At 40.8% G+C, this 18,894-nt stretch overlaps 1 protein-coding gene across 2 annotated transcripts; it reads right to left on the minus strand.

The window, feature by feature from the left end:
• Positions 1-744: 744 nt before the first annotated feature.
• On the minus strand, positions 745-18,894 carry LOC140453455 (zinc finger protein 706). Of its 2 annotated transcripts, none has more exons than XM_072548146.1 (4): positions 18,766-18,894; positions 10,036-10,184; positions 8,926-9,045; positions 745-2,064 (listed from the first exon to the last, which is right to left on the minus strand). In XM_072548146.1, the coding sequence occupies exons 2-3, from the start codon at positions 10,165-10,167 to the stop codon at positions 8,950-8,952; spliced, it is 228 nt and encodes a 75-aa protein (XP_072404247.1). In that variant the 5' UTR covers positions 10,168-10,184; positions 18,766-18,894; the 3' UTR covers positions 745-2,064; positions 8,926-8,949. The 2 variants fall into 2 exon arrangements, with proteins under 2 accessions (XP_072404247.1, XP_072404246.1); XM_072548145.1 differs by lacking the exon at positions 18,766-18,894 and adding an exon at positions 18,077-18,099.

Consider the following 18,894-nt stretch of genomic DNA (forward strand, 5'->3'; position numbering starts at 1 on the left):
TGACAAGCAACATGAATTCGACTGGGACAACACTACTATTATAGGACAAGCCAAACAGAACAGCCAGGGAATTCCTAGAGGCATGGCACTCGTCCACAGATTCAATCAACAAACACATCGACCTGGACCCAATATACCGGCCACTGCAGCAGACAGCTGGAACTGACAACCGGAAGCGGCAGAGACAAGCCACTATCTCTGCTGGAGGAAACAGCACAGAAGCGCTTCACAAGAGGCTCCCAAGCACTAAGGATGTCACCTAGACAGGGGACGAAACGTTTGCAACACAAATTCCCAGCTCGGCAAACAGAACAACAACTTTTTAGTACAAATTGTTGCCCAAACCAAAAGGGCACAGTGCAATTTTACTATTGTTACAGGTATATTGGAATGAAGCAAAACATTAATTGCTGAATGGACTGTGCTATTTGCTCAAATCAGTTGAAGTTTTACACCAAACATGGTAATGTTTGAATTTATATGCCTCAAAATTGTTTGATTTAGCTTCTAATTAAAGACTAAGTGATTCTTTTAATCAATTTCTTTGATGCATGACTCAAAAGGAACTATTTTATCCATCTAGAATTCTTTAACTGCACATCTTAAGACAAATGACTATTTTACTTATTTACTTTCTTGCACACAAATATTTTCACTTGCCCATTGCGTATTTATATAGGTAATTCCACTTCCATTCAAACCAAAGTATATACAAGAAACTTAGTGTCAGACCACACCAAGAGGTTTACAGTACAAGTTTACTTTAATCTAGAAAAGTTATTCAAGATTAAAATCAAGTGCCACATTGCTGAAAACAATACATCACATTGGCAGGAATACTAGTCTCAGTTCAACACTAAGAATAACGAATGAGCCGTTCTGTTTACAAGAAAATGTGCTTCTGATATTTATTAAAGAAATTACAATGAGCTCCAATAAATCACAATACTTGTGTATGACTATGCAAGATTGCTACAGAAAAAGGAGCTAAAGGATTAGGAGCAGATCTAGTTGAATATACAAGCTATTGCAATCTTAGCTATTGTGATTTTAAATAGGAAAGACTCAATTTAAGGATCGGTTTCACTATTTCTGAAAAACCCCTTCAAACTAAAATTTTAGACAAAAAAACCACAACGAGTTAATTGACATGTCACATACCAACATGCCAGCTTTGCTGTAAGATGTTAATGCTACAATTGTAAGCTGCAAAGCAACAGTTAGAAAACAAAGCTCCAACACATTCATTTACTAGCATTTATGCATCAAGAGACAGTGGCTCTTCAACTGTTTGCTCCACATTAATGCATTTTAAATTCATAGGGATGCCACAGTATGACTTGCAATAGAAAATGTATGGAGCTCAGCTAAAAACTTATTTTTCAGGCAATCAAGCACTTGAGAAAAGTGGTTATGAGTTCAAACTGTTCTCAATTCTTGGAAATATCCACTTTTGAGAGAAAAACCCCATTGTCATAGAAATCTTCATGTTTTGATATCGATTTTCAAGTTACGATTGCAACAAGGGAACAAATTTTAATATTGCAATGACTCTTCTACAAAGAAGGTGCTGAACACAGGCCAAATGGATACATACCCTAATGTAGATGATCAGCCTGATGTTTAGCAAGGTATTTTATTAGTGACAAGTACACTAACCTAACCAAATTCGTAAAAGCAACAACATTCACAGAGGTTCCCACAAAGTCAATTAATTGTAGATAGTTAAGATTACAGCTTTGCATTTGTCTCCAACAGTACAAGGATCACAACGATGCCAGTGCTTAATAACAGTGAATGGAAGAGAAGTAAATATTAGTACTGGTCTATCACTAGATTAGTACCACTTTCTCACCCAGCTCACTTGAAGTATTGGCAGCTTTGTAATTTCTGAACAAAAAAAATCTTCATTCCAATGCTCCCTTGCCCCCAAAACATGAAAGGAATAAACATCAACAGTTCAGTAGTAAGTAGAAAGGGAAAAGGTTGAAGAATCAAATATCCTTCATCTTTTCCAGGCCTTGTGTAATTGATTCAGTGCATCATGTCAGCAGAATTCCAAGTCTGAAAGTAATCACAAAAATGAAGTTAGAAAGCACAATAAAGCCAAAAATCACATTTTGCACTAAATATGTATGAAACCTCACTAAGTTCGCCAACTGTTCATTTGATTATTCATTTAAAATTTCAGATTAATAACACTGAAATTTACTCAGCACTGTTACACTAGCCAAACAAGCTCAATTGAGCAGAGTTAAAATTTTGACCTGCTTCTAGATTAGAGTGGTGCAGGAAAAGCACAGCAGTTCAGGCAGTTCCAAGGAGCAGGAAAATCGACGTTTTGGGCAAAAGCCCTTCATCAGGAACAGAGGCAGAGTGCCAGCAGGGTGGAGAGATAAGAGAAAGGAGGGTGGGGGTGGCCCTCCTCGCATTTATCTCTCCACCCTGCAGGCACTCTGCCTCTAATCCTGAAGGGCTTTTGCCCAAAACGTCGATTTTCCTGCTCCTCGGATGCTGCCTGAACTGCTGTGCTTTTCCAGCACCACTTTAATCTAGACTCTGATTTCCAGCATCTGCAGCCCTTGTTTTTACCATTTTGACCTGCTTGTCAGTTAGCAATACAAAAATACAGGCAGAGTTCAAGACTTAACAGATATGGCATCGCCCAAGGAAACAACTCATGAACCTTGAGATCATAGTTAAAGGATCTCAAAGGCAATTCACCCAATTGTCTTAGAACAACCCATATTTTCTAAAGTGATAAATTAGTTTTCTAAAATGATGAGAGTCAGAGTCATACAGCATAGAAATAGACTCTTTGGGCCAACTCGTCCACGCCAACTATGTTTACAAACTGAACAAACCCCACCTGCCTGTGTTTGGTCCACATCCCTCCAGACACTTCCCATTTGTGTACTTATCCAAACATCTTTTGAACATAGTAACTGCATCTACGACCACCACTTCCTCTGACAGTTCATTCCACATACAGGTAGACAATCCTTTATCAGAAATCTGAAAACCTCCAAAGTCCAAAGGTTTTTTTGTGAAGTTTTTCTCTCATTAATAAGGTTGTGTGCGCAAACAGTTAACCCAAGTCAACACCCACTTGATGCGAGTCACTCAGATGCGACATGGAGGCGTGGCTCAGCATCAGCAGGCCTAGATTCTTTCTCAAGGCCTGCTTTAGTGAGTCATGCTCCTCCGGTAAGATTTTTAAAAATTTCACCAAACTGTCACTTATTCTGAATTCCAAAAACAGCTGTTGCCAAGCATTTCTGATAAAGGATTGTGCACCTGTACTAGCTACAATGTAAAATAGTTCCCCCTCATGTTTTTAATTCTTTCTACTCTCACCTTAAATATTAGTTTTGAACCACCCCACCTGAGAGAAAAGACCACAATCTATGCCCATTGTGATTTTATAAACTTCTACATGGTCACCCTTTAACCTCCTATGCTCCAGTGAAAAGTGTCCCAGCCTATCCAGTCTATAGGAAACTCAGCAACATTCTGGTAAATCTTTTGAGCCCCCGTCTGTTTAATAATATCCTTGCTATAACAGGGCAATCAGAACCCCACAGTCCAGAAGAGACCTCACTAACATACTATACAACCTCTCCATGACTTCCCAACTCCTATACTCAAAGGCCTGAGCAACAAAGGCAAACATGCTAAACGCCTTTTAAACCACCATTTTCCTGTGATGCAAATTTCAAAGAATTATGTACCCAAACCAGAGGTCTCTGTTCTACAACACAACCCAGGGCTTTACCATTGATTGCTTAAGTCCTGCCTTTGTTTTAACAAAATGCCACACCTTGCATGGCTCAAGAGGAGAAGAAATGGGTTTGAAGAGGAGACAACATTCAGTTACCAGGCTAAATTTGACTTTGTTGTTAAGCTGGAATTTTTGGTCTGTGGAGGTGATAGGGGCTCCCTCTACCTGCATGTGCAGGGAGGCTCATGGCTCGATTTCCTCTGATCAAACCTCCCCAAAAAAGTCTCTTGTGATGCAGTTTAGTATCCCTACCTTGGAACAAACAGACATGGGTTGAAGTCCCATCTGCTCCAGAGGCATGTAATAATATCTCTGAACAGGCTGATTAGGAAGCATCTTAAGATAAAGACATAACTAATATGTCTATCATTGGCACAGCTATTAAAAATATAGTGACTTGGCATAAACAAATTCATAGTAGAATAACCCACAGTATGTTTGCTTCCTCTCCCAATTTTCAAATAAATAGCGCCAAATCACAAACTCTCTCATATCTATGGCAATGAGACTCTCAATGAGACTTCCTCTTTGCTGAAGATTTTCACATTAAACAGCTTTAGGTTCAAAATGATTCAGATAGCTGGCACATTGTAAACTGTCTTGTGCAGGTCCTTCCATTACAGTGAAGACAAATGCTAGTGGGAAGAGAGCTCTTCAAAAGGCAATACCTTAAGAATGCATAAAAGTATATGTTATATACAGAGTTTGAGTGAAATTAAGAGCTTTACCTACATCTTCAATGACATATGATATGTTATGAATATATTCAGTGTTTGAGAATGTATTGTGGCAGGTTTCACTGCAAGAGTTCATTGGTTAGAATGAGACAATCTCACTGAATCCTATCTCAAGATACAAGCACATTTCTTTTTGCAGTTCATACTAGAATGGTCACATCCAGCATGCCCCAAAGTTGCATTTTTGGTCTCCAACTTATCCTGGTCTAGTTGGCATTACGTACAAGCTTATTTATAAAGATGACACTTCATTCTGTAGCAAAGCTCTCCTTCTACATAGCATAAGTGTATCAGAGTCAATACAAAAACAAACTGCAGACGAGCCAGATAAATTAGTCTATTTTGAAGTACGCTTATTTCAAAATCTTCAATTTTCTCTATGACTGTCATAAGCATGCAAGTGCAACCAACTGCATTCAATTTTACATCCCAGCTTAGATAAGAATACAACAATAACATGCAATGCATTTTTCACCAAGTAGCAAGGCTATTGAATCCCAACACAAGCTTTCATTTATCCTCCCCATCATAACTCAAAAATTGCAACTCAGTCATTTCTCAATTGTACCACTTAATTTCCATTACTAATCCCCACACTGAAGCCTGGAATTACCTGATGCATTGAAGCTATTAAAATTATTTGTTAATGCTCAACTACAAAAGAATAACTGGTAAAGAAAAATATATGTGCAAACAGGATTACTATACAGTCGAGTTTGATTCAAGATTGCATGATTAATGATGCCAAGTTACATACAAGTCAATCTCAACGACAGAATATATCTGATATCAATAGAAGGTGCAAGGGTGTTTCAACAGAGTCTGGATTATTCAGAAGCTTGAAATATTTTAAAAATAAACAAACGAGGGTAGTTTTTGGACAAAAAGATTGCATAGCCCCATTTTTGAGCTCTTCATTGACCAACTTTGCACAAGCTAAGGTAGCGATCTTGGGAATACGAATATGGAATATAGTTTAAATAGGTTTCTCCCGGCTGACCGTGCATCACTCAGAAGCACTTAAGTAGCAGCCCAGAAAAGAAACTACACTACATTTGGTTAGCTACTGCTCAACAGATGGCTGGACCACTTGTCAGGGAGGACAGCTAATGTTTGGTGGCTAGATGTGTTATTTGGGAACTTAAGTATTTCAGGTTATTTGATTAAAATACAAATTTTTAGAAAAGTAATACTACAGTATTTTAAAGCCTGCCAGAGGTATGTGAATTTTCTGTTTATAATATCAGCTTGGTTATAAAATTCCTTAACTGTAGAATTCTTGGGATGTTGCTTAAGTGCAAAAAAACTGATAACGAAGGTAAACAAAACATCGATCAGTTACTTGCAGTCTTCAGATTTAGAAATTTGGCTAAATTGAATATAGGCATTTGCTTTTGGGAAAAATGTCAAAGATGTGCCATCGCCCTTTGAGTGATTTGTTAGAATTACCAGCCAGATGGAGTTAATAAAATGATGCAATTTTATTAAAAAAGGAGGAGGTGGCGTTGCTAATTAGAAATGGTATATCGGCTGCAGAAAGGCAGTTCGAGGGGATCTGCCTTTGGAGGTAGTATGGGCTGAAGTCAGAAATAGGAAAGGAGCAGTCACCTTGTTGGGTGTTTACTATAGGCCCCCCAATAGCAGCAGAGATGTGGAGAAACAGATTTTGGAAAGGTGCAAAAGCCACAGGGTAGTAGTTCATGGGCGATTTCAACTTCCCAAATATTGATCAGAAGCTCTTTAGATCAAGTAGATTGGACGGGGCAGTGTTTGTGCAGGGTGTCCAGGAAGCTTTTCTAACTCAGTATGTAGATTGTCCAACCAGAGGGGAGGCCACATTGGATTTGGTACTTGGTAATGAACCAGGACAAGTGATGGGCTTGTTAGTGGGTGAGCATTTTGGTGATGGTGACCACAATTCGGTGACTTCCACCTTGGTTATGGAGAGAGATAGGTACATGCAACAGGGCAGGTTTTACAATTGGGGGGGGGGGGGGGGGGGGGGGGGGAAGGGTAAATACGATGCTGCAAGACACGATCTGAGCAGCATAAATTGGGAGCATAGGCTGTCAGGGAAGGAAGTCGTTGAAAAAGTTCCACATTTCAAGGAACAGATACGACATGTCCTTGATATTATGTACCTGTCAAGCAGGAAAGAGATGGTCATGTGAGGGAACCTTGGTTGACGAGGGAGGTTGAATGTCTTGTAAGGAGGAAGGAGGCGGCTTACATAAGGTTGAGGAAACAAGGTTCAGACGGAGCATTGGAGGAATACAGGATAGCCAGGAGGGAGCTGAAGAAAGGGATTGAGCGCGCTGAGAGAGGGCATGAAAAATCTTTGGCGGGTAGGATCAAGGATAACCCCCAAGGCCTTTGAGAACGAGGATAGGTCCAATCAAGGACAGTAGTGGGAGACTGTATTGAGTCAGAAGAGATAGGAGAGGTCTTGAATGAGTACTTTTCTTCAGTATTTACAAATGCAAGGGACCGTATTGTTGAAGAGGAGAGTATGAAACGTACTGATAAGCTAGAGGAGATACTTGTTAGGAAGGATGTGTTGGGCATTTTGAAAAACTTGAGGATAGACAAGTCCCCCGGGCCTGACGGGATATATCCTAGGATTATGTGGGAAGAGAAGAAATTGCAGAACCATTGGCAATGATCTTTTCGTCTTCACTGTCAATGGGGGTGGTGCCAGGGGACTGGAGAGTGGCAGATGTTGTGCCCCTGTTCAAAAAAAAGAGAATAGGGATAACCCCGGGAATTACAGGCCAGTTAGTCTTACTTCGGTGGTAGGCAGAGTAATGGAAAGGGTACTGAGGGATAGGAAAGGGTACTGAGGGATAGGATTTATGAGTACCTGGAAAGACACCGTTTGATTAGGGACAGCCAGCACAGATTTCTGAGGGATAGGTCTTGCCTTACAAGTCTTATTGAATTATTTGAGGAGGTGACCAAGCATGTGGATGAAGGTAGAGCAGTGGATGTAGTGTACATGGATTTTAGTAAGACATTTGATAAGGTTCCCATGGTAGGCTTATGCGGAAAGTCAGGAGGCATGGGATAGTGTGAGGTTTGGCCAGTTGGATAGAGAACTGGCTAACCAGTCGAAGTCAGTGTAGTGGTAGATGGTAAATACTCAGCCTGGAGCCCAGTTACAAGTGGAGTCCTGCAGGGATCAGACCTGGGTCCTCTGCCGTTTGTAATTTTTATTAATCACTTGGAAGAGGGAGTTGAAGGGTGGGTCAGTAAATTTGCAGACGATACTAAGATTGGAGGAATTGTGGATAGTGAGGAGGGCTGTTGTCGGCTGCAAAGGGACTTAGATATGATGCAGAGCTGGGCTGAGGAGGGGCAGATGGAGTTCAACCCTGTCAAGTGTGAGGTTGCCCATTTTGGAAGGACAAATAAGAATACGGAATACAGGGTTAACGGTAGGGTTCTTAGCAAGGTGGAGGAGCAGAGGAATCTTGGGGTCTATGTTCACAGATCTTTGAAAGTTGCCACTCAGGTGGCTAGAGCTTGTAAGAAGGCCTATGGTGTATTAGCGTTCATTAGCAGAGGGATTGAATTCAAGAGTCGTGAGGTGATGTTGCAGCTGTATAGGACCTTGGTAAGGCCATATTTGGAGTACTGTGTGCAGTTCTGGTTGCCTCATTTTAGAAAAGATGTAGAAGCTTTGGAGAGGGTGCAGAGGAGATTTACCAGGATGTTGCTTGGAATGGAGAATAGGTTGAGTGTGCTAGACGTTTTCTCATTGGAACGGCGAAGAATGAGGGGTGACTTGATAGAGGTTTATAAGATGATCAGGGGAATAGATAGATTAGACAGTCAGAGACTTTTTCCCCAGGTACAGAGTGTTACAAGGGTACATAAATGTAAGGTGAAGGGTGAAAGGTATTGGGGGGGGGGGGGGAAGGATGTCAGGGGTAGGTTCTTTACCCAGAGAGTGGTGGGGGCATGGAATGCGCTGCCTGTGGGAGTGGCAGAGTCAGAATCATTGGTGACCAATTGGATAGGTACATGGATAGGTGCTGAAGCTAGGACAAATGTTCAGCACAACATCGTGGGCCAAAGGGCCTGTTCTGTGCTGTATTGTTCTATTAAGACAATAAAAAGTAGATTGAAAAGTTACAAAACATTTTAGCTACTGAAGCTTAGTCCTTTGTTTATATTTAACTCGTTTCTAACTTAAAATTAAAATTTCAAGCATCAAATTAAGCAGCCAAAACTGACAGTCACAATTCTCAAGTGCTTGCAATAAATCCACAAACAATTGTCTGCACAGTTATTGAAAAAATGTCTCATCTGAAGAGGCAATATTAGCTCAGCCGTTCTGAATTTAAAAGCTGCATACAGATATTTTCTCTACTTTCTGGTTACTTAGCAATAAACAAAGTTTCTCACCCAAATCCAAGTCTTGTTTTCTTTTTAAGCCTGTACATCAACTAATTCAGGAGGCAAAGGAGATTTCGGGTGTTTACTCTCAAAATGTTGTTTGAAAGTTTTAGGATCTGGCATCTGTGTCTAAAAAGAAAAGAAAACAGTAGGGATAAGTATGTGATAAATAAGTAAATAACCAATACTAAATGTAGGTTTGCTCACCAAGCTGGAAGGAACCTTCCAACTCAGCAAACAAACAGACATCCAGAACCTCAACCTAAAGGTACAAATATTGTCAAAACTCGCTAACCAATGCTAAAATTCAGTACCTAGTGGCTTCAAATCAAAAAGGAAAAGCTAGGTGGTAAGAATTTCAGAATGGCTGTCAGCATTACTCAAATATAAATTAAAACATTGAGCAGTCTGGATTGAATCCCTAGCCTGTTTCAAAGTTATCTGATCTGCGTCAAGGTTGAAGCATAGATGGAACCCAAATAAGTGCTGGAGTTAAACTAAACACCCAGTGTTGAAGTCACAAGACTTTCACCTATAGGTCCTCTCATTTTATCCACAAACTTTTCAAGTCACGTACTCAAAAAAGGAACAATTTCATAGTTGCGGTCAATCAAGTCTCTCTTCCCACGTGTAAGCATGACCAGTCTGTGTTTTATGCAAGAAATCAAACTGTCTGGCTGGTTACATAACCTCAAGAAGCACAAGTACAAATCTGCCCTTCAATGACATTCATACTATCAGCTTTCAGGAACAAAATGTTTGGCTGCTCTCCCTCTGAAGCAGCCATGGCATAAACAACGTGCAAAGCCTGACTGAATCCATATATCTTAAGTGATTGCTTAACTTATATGATTGTAGGAGTCAAATTTTAATTAGCATCTCATTGGTAAAAATCTAGTGTTAACATTAATAAAAATGCCAGCAAATTGGCAACTCATGAAACAACCTAGGTTGGTGCAAATTAAGAAAATAATCTGAAAAATTGATCTGGAATTTTTGCAAATTTTTAAAACCATGATTTAGAACAATTTGAATTCAACAACTCAGAATTTGATCTAAACATGACAGGTATTCTAACATTATGTTGTGACCATATTGCTCTGAAGACTATTCCTTTACCTTGCAGACAGGGCAGGTGTGCACAAGTGCTGCTTTTGCTGCTGCTTTTTGATCAGATCCCCCCTTTTTCTTTTCAGCTTGCCTCTTGGCATTCTTCTGCTGAGCTTGTATCTTCTGCTGCCCACGAGCCATGATAACAGTAAGGAAAACTAGCAAAAAAAAGGCAAGTTTTAGTTACTCTCCTTGATGGAGAGGAGTCACAAGTGATACAAAACTAAGTTGTCATACTAAAGCAAACAATCCAAATGAAGACAGTCTAATAAATTTATGATATTAACCAAAATGACCTTTGGATATCCTATCAAAATTTAAAACAATGCAGTCCCAGCTAGAGTGCCAATTAAAAAATATAGTGCATACTGCATAACAATTAAAGTCATGTATATAAATAACTAGTAAATTAACTATGGCATTGCCAATCATCAAAAGTTGCGTGGAGAGGCATTGACTTTTACTAAATTTTCAAACAATAGAATCCCTACAGCACAAACAGGCCATTCAGTGATTGAGTCCATACCAATACTGGACTGTGGGAAGAAGCCAGATCACCTGGGAGGGTAGCACAGTCAAACCCATCTCCCTGGTGCTGCAATGCAGCAGTGCTAACCAGTGAGCCACCTTGCTGCCTGATAATCAGCTTGCTATTATACCATTCACGCGAGTGTCAGTGTGCATGTGAAAGCTAACTTATTTTCAGGAGGCATGTAGATAAGAAACAAAGAGGTTCAAAGATAAATTAAGGGATACCAGAGGTAACTGCAGGAAGTGTGGAATAAGCAATTCTCTGGTTATTATACAAATATGAATCGGAAAATTATGCACCACTCAATTATGCAACATTGGAGAGGCAATGAACGATTGTGTGTTGGGAAGACACTTTAGAAACTTAATTTTAAGAGGCTATTCAAGCCTGCTCTGCCATTCAATACAATGATGACTAACCACCCAACTCAAACCTGTTCCTGCTTTCTCCCCCCCATACCCTTTGATTCTAAGAACAATATCTAACTTTCCTGAAAACATTCAATGTTCTGGCCTCAACTGCTTTATGCACAGAACTCCATAGATTTGACATTCTCAGGTGAAGAAACTTCTCATCTCAGCCCTAAATGGCCTGTCTCAACCTCAAACTGTGATCCCTGGTCTGGGCTTCCTAGACTTTAAAGAAAATGTCTATGAGGATCAGCAACAGGGAGCTGTTTGGGCACAGTGGATTGAAAAGGTTTTTGAAGAGATGTAGCTTATGCTAGCTGTGCTCACCAATAATTACTGAAGTTAAAGTTTATGTGCATCTTTAGCCACCTGTTGTTTTGATAGAGTCACCTTGAAAAGTGAATAAATAAAAGAGCTGCAAAATTTGCCTTAAAATAAATTCCACATTACAACTCTACAGAGATATTGTCTCACCTGTGTGATTGTGTTTGAGACGAAAGGAATTAAAATAAACTTTGATTAGAAGACTGGATTTACTGAAGTAACCAGATTAATGTCTGCTTTATTTTGGATAACCGTAATAAGGCACAACAAGCTTAACATTTTGATCATAGAACATTTACATTTGGTACATTCCAGTGTGGTAGGGTTAATTATTAGCATTTTCCTCCTGAGTTATAACAGTCAACCTTGCAAATCAAAAATATTAAGGGATAGTTTGCTTCAGTCATATTAGATGTCATTTGAAGGTGTAGTAGACAGCGAAGAAAGTTACCTCAGTACAATGGGATGTTGATTAGATGGGCCAACAGGCTAAGGAGTGATAGATAAATGGAGTTTAATTTAGATAAAAGCAGGTGCTGCATTTTGAAAAATCAAATCAGAACAGGATTTATACCCTTAATGGTAAGCCCCTGGGGAGAGTTACTGAACAAAGATCTTGGAGTGCAGGCTCATAATTTCTTGAAAGTAGAGACATAGGCAGATGGGATAATGAAGGTGTTTGGTATGATTAGAATCCCTATGAGATTAGAAACCCTACAGAAACAGGCCCTTTGGCCCAACAAGTCCACACTGACTCTCCAAAGAGCAACCCACCCAGACCTATTCCCTGACCCTGTATTTACCTGACTAATGCACCCAACCTGTACATCTCCAAACATCATGGGCAATTTAGCATGCCAATTCACAATCTGCACATTTGGATTGTGGGAGGAAACCCATGCAGACACAGGGGCAAACTCCACACAGTCACCCATGGTTGGAATTGAACCTGGGTCCCGGGTGCTGAGAGGCAGCAGTGTTAACCACCGAGCCCCCTTTCCTTTATTGGTCAGACCACAATATAGGAGTTGGGAGGTCATGTTTTAGCTGTAGAGGACATTGGTTAGATCACTTTTGGAATATTGCATGCGGTTCTGGTCTCCTTCCTATCGGAAGGATGTTGTGAAACTTGAAAGGGTTCAGAAAAGATTTACAAAGGATGTTGCCAGGGTTGGAGGATTTGAGCTATAGGAAGTGGCTGAATAGGCTGGAGCTGCTTTCCCTGGAGTGTCAGAGGCTGAAGGGTGACCTTATAGAGGTTGATAAAATCATGAGAAGCATGAATAGGATAAATAGACAAGGTCTTTTCCCTGGGGTTGGGGGGGGGGGGGGGCGGAAAGAGTCCAGAACTAGAGGGCATAGGTTTAGGGTGAGGGGACAAAGGGACCTAAGGGGCAACCTTTTCCACACAGAGGGAGGTGCATGCATAGAATAAGCTGCCAGAGGAAGTGGAGGAGGCTAGTACATTTACAGCATTTAAAAGGCATCTGGATGGGTCTATGATTAGGAAGTGTTGAGGGGTATGGGCCAAGTGCTGGCAAATGGGACGAGATTAGGATAGCTGGTTGGCATGGACGGGTTGGACCGAAGGGTCTGTTTCATGCTGTCCATTTCTATGACTATGATAAAACGTTTTGGCAGATTGCAAGTAAAAAGGGATTTCACAAATTGGAAAGACAGACAGCAGTAGCTGTTTTTGCAGAAATATTCAGAGCTAATATTGAGATAGAATATCAATTTTTAAAACTGGGGTAGTGTTAAATTGCAGCAAGAACAATTAAACATGACAAGGAAAACAGAATCAAGAATATTCAAACTCAAGTCTATTTCACTGTTCAATGAAACACCACTTAAGTGATAAGTGGCCTAGGTTTATAATACACCTTTCATTCCAAAATAATCCTTAATATACTGAGGTTTTAAGTAAGTTAGCAGTAACCTTGGTGTGATGATACATATCTATTTTTAACTTCCAACTTTAAAACACTGAGGCCAAAAAATATTTCCCTTAGTTTTGTGCACACAAATCCACAGCAGGTTTACGTGCACACTTTCCGACATCTTATTACACAAAATCGGAAAAGGGGCTGTTCAGAAGGGACCAGGCTCAAGATGTCAAAAACAAGTGGATACAAGTAGTTAAGTCTTTCTCATGTCAACAATTTGATAAAGCATTCATTACAAATGAGTGATAGTGATTGATTACTCAAACTCAGTGAACAGGAAGATATAAAAGTAGTCACAAAACCCTACAAAAGATCACAAAATTATTGTACCAAACCCATTGGAAAATGGATTTCACTGACAACCTACTGATTCAAAATCCATTAATTCTGTTGAGAAAAATCAAGCTACTGATTTTCTCAATCACGCCCTCAGCTTCATCTTTGACGTCATCTATCAAAACCTTTACTCACTCATCCTGAATGTGCTCCTGATTAGGTGTACATTAACATGTGCATCAAGTTCATAAGACAGACTTAAATGGAAGTGGAGCACAACTGGACTGGCCGTTTACAGTAGGAATTCAAACATTTGTCAAACCTTATGGACTTTGGCTGGTCTCAAATTCAGTGACAATAACACACAATGTTGCCCTTCTTGCAAAGGCCCATCCCCCACTAAACATCTTTCGGCATCTCCAATCACGCCATTTTCAAATTAAGATTGCTTGAAACCAACCTCCTGCTCCTCAAACACAAAAGGCTTGAGTGGATATCAGAGGTGCAGGGGAAAACACAAGAAAGAAATTAGGAGATCAAAGAGCGACCATGAAAGAGCTTTGCCAAAGATTAAGGGAACCCCAAAATATTACGCAAGTATGTCTAGCAGAAGAAGTTACTCAGGGAAGGAATCATGGCAATTGGGGACCAAGGGGAAAATCTCTGCATGGAGACAGAGGACATTGGTAGGTTGCTAAACGAGTACTTCATGTCTGCCTTCCCATTGAAGGATGTAGGTTCAGAAAGAGGCGCTTGAGCAGTTTGACATAGGGAGAGAAAAGGTATTGAAATATGGACAGGCTCAAAAATAGACAACCCGCCAAGTCTGGATGATTTGTATCTCAGGCTGCTTTGGGAGATGAGGGAGGGAGTTACAGGGGCTCTGATCCAAATTTTTAATTCCCCTCCAGCCACAGGGGAAGGGCCAGAAGACTGGAAGACAGCTAATGCGGTTCCACTTCAATAAAAGTAGAGATAAACAAGGGATTTACAGATCAGTGACATAAGTGGTTGGGAAACATTTTGCAGCAGAGAATTATCCTCCAGTTTGGACAGACAGGGTTTGGTCAGGGGATAGCCAACATGGTTTTGTCAGAGGAAGGTTGTGTCTAACAAACTGAATTGAATTTTGTGAGGTGAGCAAGTTTGTAGGCGAGGGTAGTACAATTCATGTAGTTTATGTAAAATTCAACAAAGCCTTTAAAAAGGTCCCTCTTTTAATTAAGGTGGTAAATCCAGGGCAAAAAACTTGGATCCAAAACTGGTTTACCGGTCGGAGACAGAGGGTGATGCTTGCATGACTGGAAGCCAGTGTCAGTGTTGTGCCCTTTGTTGTTCATGATAGATGTAAGTGATGTAGAAGAAAACATCTTACACGTCGGGGCTGGGAATGGATGGTTGCATGTGCTTGAGAGAGAAAGTTTGGAGATTACAGTGAGGAAGGCAGTCTTGTTACAGAGGATATAGTTGAACTGGTCAGATGGAACTTAAATCCTGAAGTGAGAAGTAATTCATTTTAATAGTATCAATTCAAGAGACTACTCAAATGAGGTCAGTGGAAAGTGCAGAGAAACAAGAACCTTGACAGACTTGTCCACAGATCACTGAAGGTAGCAAGACATGTTGATAGGGTGGTTAAAAAGACATGCATGACACTTGCTTTTATCAGTCATGGCACAGATTATAAGAGCTGGGAGCTAATGCTGGAGTTGTACAGGACTGGTCACAAGTGGAGTACTGTGTGCAATTCTGGTCACTGTGGTTAAAAGAAAAAGGGGGTGCAGAGGGGATTCACCAGGACATTGCCTGGAATGGAACAGTTTAGCTACAAAGAGAAGCTGGATGGGTGTGATTTGTTTTCTTTAGAGCAAAGGCTGAGGGGGGACCTGATTGTGGTGCTCAAGATGGAGGGGCATCAGATGATAGAAAGCAGGTGCTCCCCTTAGTTAAAGGGTTGAGAACAGCGAGCATAATTTTAAGAAGGAAAGGCAGCAAGTTGAGGGAATTAGAGAAAAATTCTTTTCACTGAGGGTAGTGGGAATCTGGAATGCAGGTAGCTGAGTTTGGAAGCCCCAACCTTTAAAAAGTACTTGGAAAAGCACTTGAACTGTCAGAAGATTCATGGCTGAGTGTTGGAAAGTGGAATAGCATATCTTTAGAATAGTTTTGGCCCACTGAGAACACATACAAAGAGCCTCTTGTATAATTTTATTTGCCACTAAAATACTAACCATCAATGCTAATTGCCCAATCCTTCAAATATATAATTTTACTCTTAAACACCAAACCCAGACTCCTTCCAGTCTTGCACACTATTGCTGTATCATCCATTTTCCTCTAATAGAAGACTATACCTTTTCACCCCACCTTACAAGTCATAGTTGACCACATCATCCATCTCCAAGAACAAGCACCTGGCTGAATGTGACTATACTCATCTGGTTTCATTCTTATCAATCTGTCTCTAGAGAATCAACTCTTAAGAGCTTCCCTACTACTCTTGCCTCTCAAGGATCTACTCTTGGTCACCTCCATACTGCCCCTCACCCACATCATCCAAAATGGAATTATTTACATTTTCTAAGTCCATTCAGCTCTGCTTCATTATCACCTCTACTTGTCTCATAAGCATAAGTTTTTTGAGCAAATATTGGGATTCCATACATTCACACTATGGGAATATTACAAACAAAACTCAACACCAGCTCAATTCCTCTCCTCGAGAAATGTGAAAACTGAGCCTCAGAATTCACTGACTTGAGCTTCCAACTACATATTCACACCATAAAGTGGATGACCAGCTCGCAATGCAGGGCAATGTCAACAGCTGTGGATTCAATTCCTGCGGTGGTTGCGTGTATCAAGAAGCACTCTTTCTCAACCACTAAGGCATGGTACCCCTCAGATTAAACCGCCATCAGTCCTCTCTGAGGCCAGTTCTCAGGTGTGGGAGGTGACTATTTTTATTTATATCATCCAGACTGCCAACTTCTAATTCATAATTCATTCAGTTCAATTCCTGTCTGGGATCATTTGCTGTTGAAACCCCAAGTCAATAACCATGACTATTCCACAAACACACCTGCTCTGCCTTCCATATTCTACCTGCTAAAAAACTTCCCAAACACTGCAGACATTGTCCTAACACTCATTTTTGTCTTGTTCACCTGCATGTTAAAAACAACTCAGGTTACAATTCTCATCTTAATTTCCAAATTCCTTTCACAGCCCTGCTCAATTCCCTTCAAACACCAGAGACCTGTCCCCCAATTCAAGTCTCTTGAATATACCAGAATTTATTCACAAGTGCCAGCTGTACTTTCAGCTGCCTTGCTCCCAAGGTCTGGAATTGCCTTCAACTTTTTCTCTCTTCTCCTCGAAGGCAGCTCTTAAGATCAAGCTCTTTAACCATGCTTCTGGTCAACTGTCCTAAACTGTTTCTTTATAAAACTTGCATAACACTCCTATGAAGTACTTTGGGATGCCATATCAAATTACAGACATAATAAAATTTACATAAACTTAATGACAATAGTATTATTAGAATCATATGTTGAAATAGTAAAAAGAATTAAAATACATGCTCATTTAGAGAAAAAAAGCAGACAAGATGGACCTATTTACAACCTGGAACATGCTTGACTTTAAGCACCATGAACGTTTTAATATTTTTATGACCACTCAAAGAAACATCACTATTTCAAATATTATGATACTATTTTGTAATTTCCAGCTGGCTGTAGCACATTTCTTTATCTAGCAATATCCTTGATAAAATTTATAAGGGGCAAGGTCATCTTCAGTTGAAAGGAATAGCATATAAAGCACAGATATGGGCAAAGAAATTCTGACAAGACATTAAATGCAATTCAGTGGTGGTACACTCACTTTCAAATCTAAGGGCTCACATCTCATTCCAAAGATGAGAACATAACCTAAGATGTCACCAGTGTTAAAATTTATGATCCCTCAGCACCACATGAAGCAAACCCTTACAGTGCCCCAGCCAACTATTTACCCTGAGTCAACATCTAGTTAAGTAACCTGCTCAGTCATTTCACTGCTCAATGTAAGCTTTCTGACCTGAATAGACATATTACAAGTGATTTTAAAACTCCTTTAGGACTTAAGCTCATGAAAAGCAGTCACTCAATCACATTCTTCACTGCTGATCAGGCAATTCATCTAATTTGAAACAGGAATATGAAATGTTAATAGTAATAAAATTACAGCAGGAGAGAGTTTGGCTGAGATATCTGAAAGACAATATTCACTTCCAAGCACGATATTGCAACGGTTACATTCTCTCATAGGTGATGCAGAGCTGATTCAAACTGGGATAAAGGGGATTAAATTACAAACAAACCATACAAACTAGGCTTGCATTCCCTTTATCTAGAAAACAAGAGGCAATCCCATTTAGATGTTTACATCAATAAGTTGATAGGGTAGGCAAGAAACATTGAGACAGCCCATAACAGTCAATTGCTAATAAGTATTAGGCTAATAATAGTAAGCCTAAGTAAACACTTAACTAGAGAAATTGTGTTAGAAATGCTGACCTTTCAGCCGATCGAAAGTGTCAAAATAGATGAAGCAGGCAGAGGTAAAGGACATAAATACGACATATAACAATGAAGCTGAAATACAGGTTGACCGTGACCTCAGTGGTGTACAAAAGCTTGACGGGCTGAACAGTCTTCACTCATTTAAGTGACGAGTTCAAACTACATGAAGCTTCATCTCGCACTCACTACAGAGGTTGTGAGCGGATTCAGAGGGCACATAGCGCTGCGGCGAATATTGTAACGGAGCCGCTGACATCAACGCTGAACAATCTGGGTTAGTTGCCTGCTTGCCCCCCTAGCCCCACCGCTCGCCAGCTTTCAAGCTTGTACAGAAACCGAACAAAAGATAAACCCTTCTGCAACACCTCACTACATGGTCCAGACACCAAGGATCCCAACGGGAGGGGAATAAATTCTACCCCTAGCCGTGGAGGGCCTCAACATGAAGTGAAGACCTTCCCGGTGCCCGCCAGCCGCCGTTAAAAAGGAAACCCCCGGGGAAAGGAGGGGGGGGTTGGGGGTCGTGCGGCCTACAGGCACCTCTCCGGCGGTCAGAAGCTGCGCAACAGAGGAGATTGGAACGAGGTCAGGAGCTGAGGGAGGGGAAGGCGGCGAACGGCAGAACCGTCCCATTCCCGAAGAAGACTCCGGAGAAAGACTCGGAAATGGCTCGAGGAGCTCACCCGGCGCGCCCGGACCGAGGAAGCGGAATAACGAGCGCGATCTGCGATGGCGGCGGCGACGGCCTCCTCCTCCTCGTCGGCGGCTGTGTTACGTCGGCGGAAGTGACGTTGCGCTGAATCGGGGTGGGG

The sequence above is a fragment of the Chiloscyllium punctatum genome, chromosome 27 (assembly GCF_047496795.1).
Source record: "Chiloscyllium punctatum isolate Juve2018m chromosome 27, sChiPun1.3, whole genome shotgun sequence".
NCBI lineage: Eukaryota > Metazoa > Chordata > Chondrichthyes > Orectolobiformes > Hemiscylliidae > Chiloscyllium > Chiloscyllium punctatum.

What these genes read in the sequence shown, in the direction of transcription:
- LOC140453455 (XM_072548146.1), bottom strand. Translation starts at nt 10,167, where the DNA reads ATGGCTCGTGGGCAGCAGAAGATACAAGCTCAGCAGAAGAATGCCAAG. An exon ending in ACACCTGCCCTGTCTGCAAG is followed by an intron (nt 9,046 to 10,035) that starts GTAAAGGAATAG and finishes TTTTCTTTTTAG; the next exon opens with ACACAGATGCCAGATCCTAA.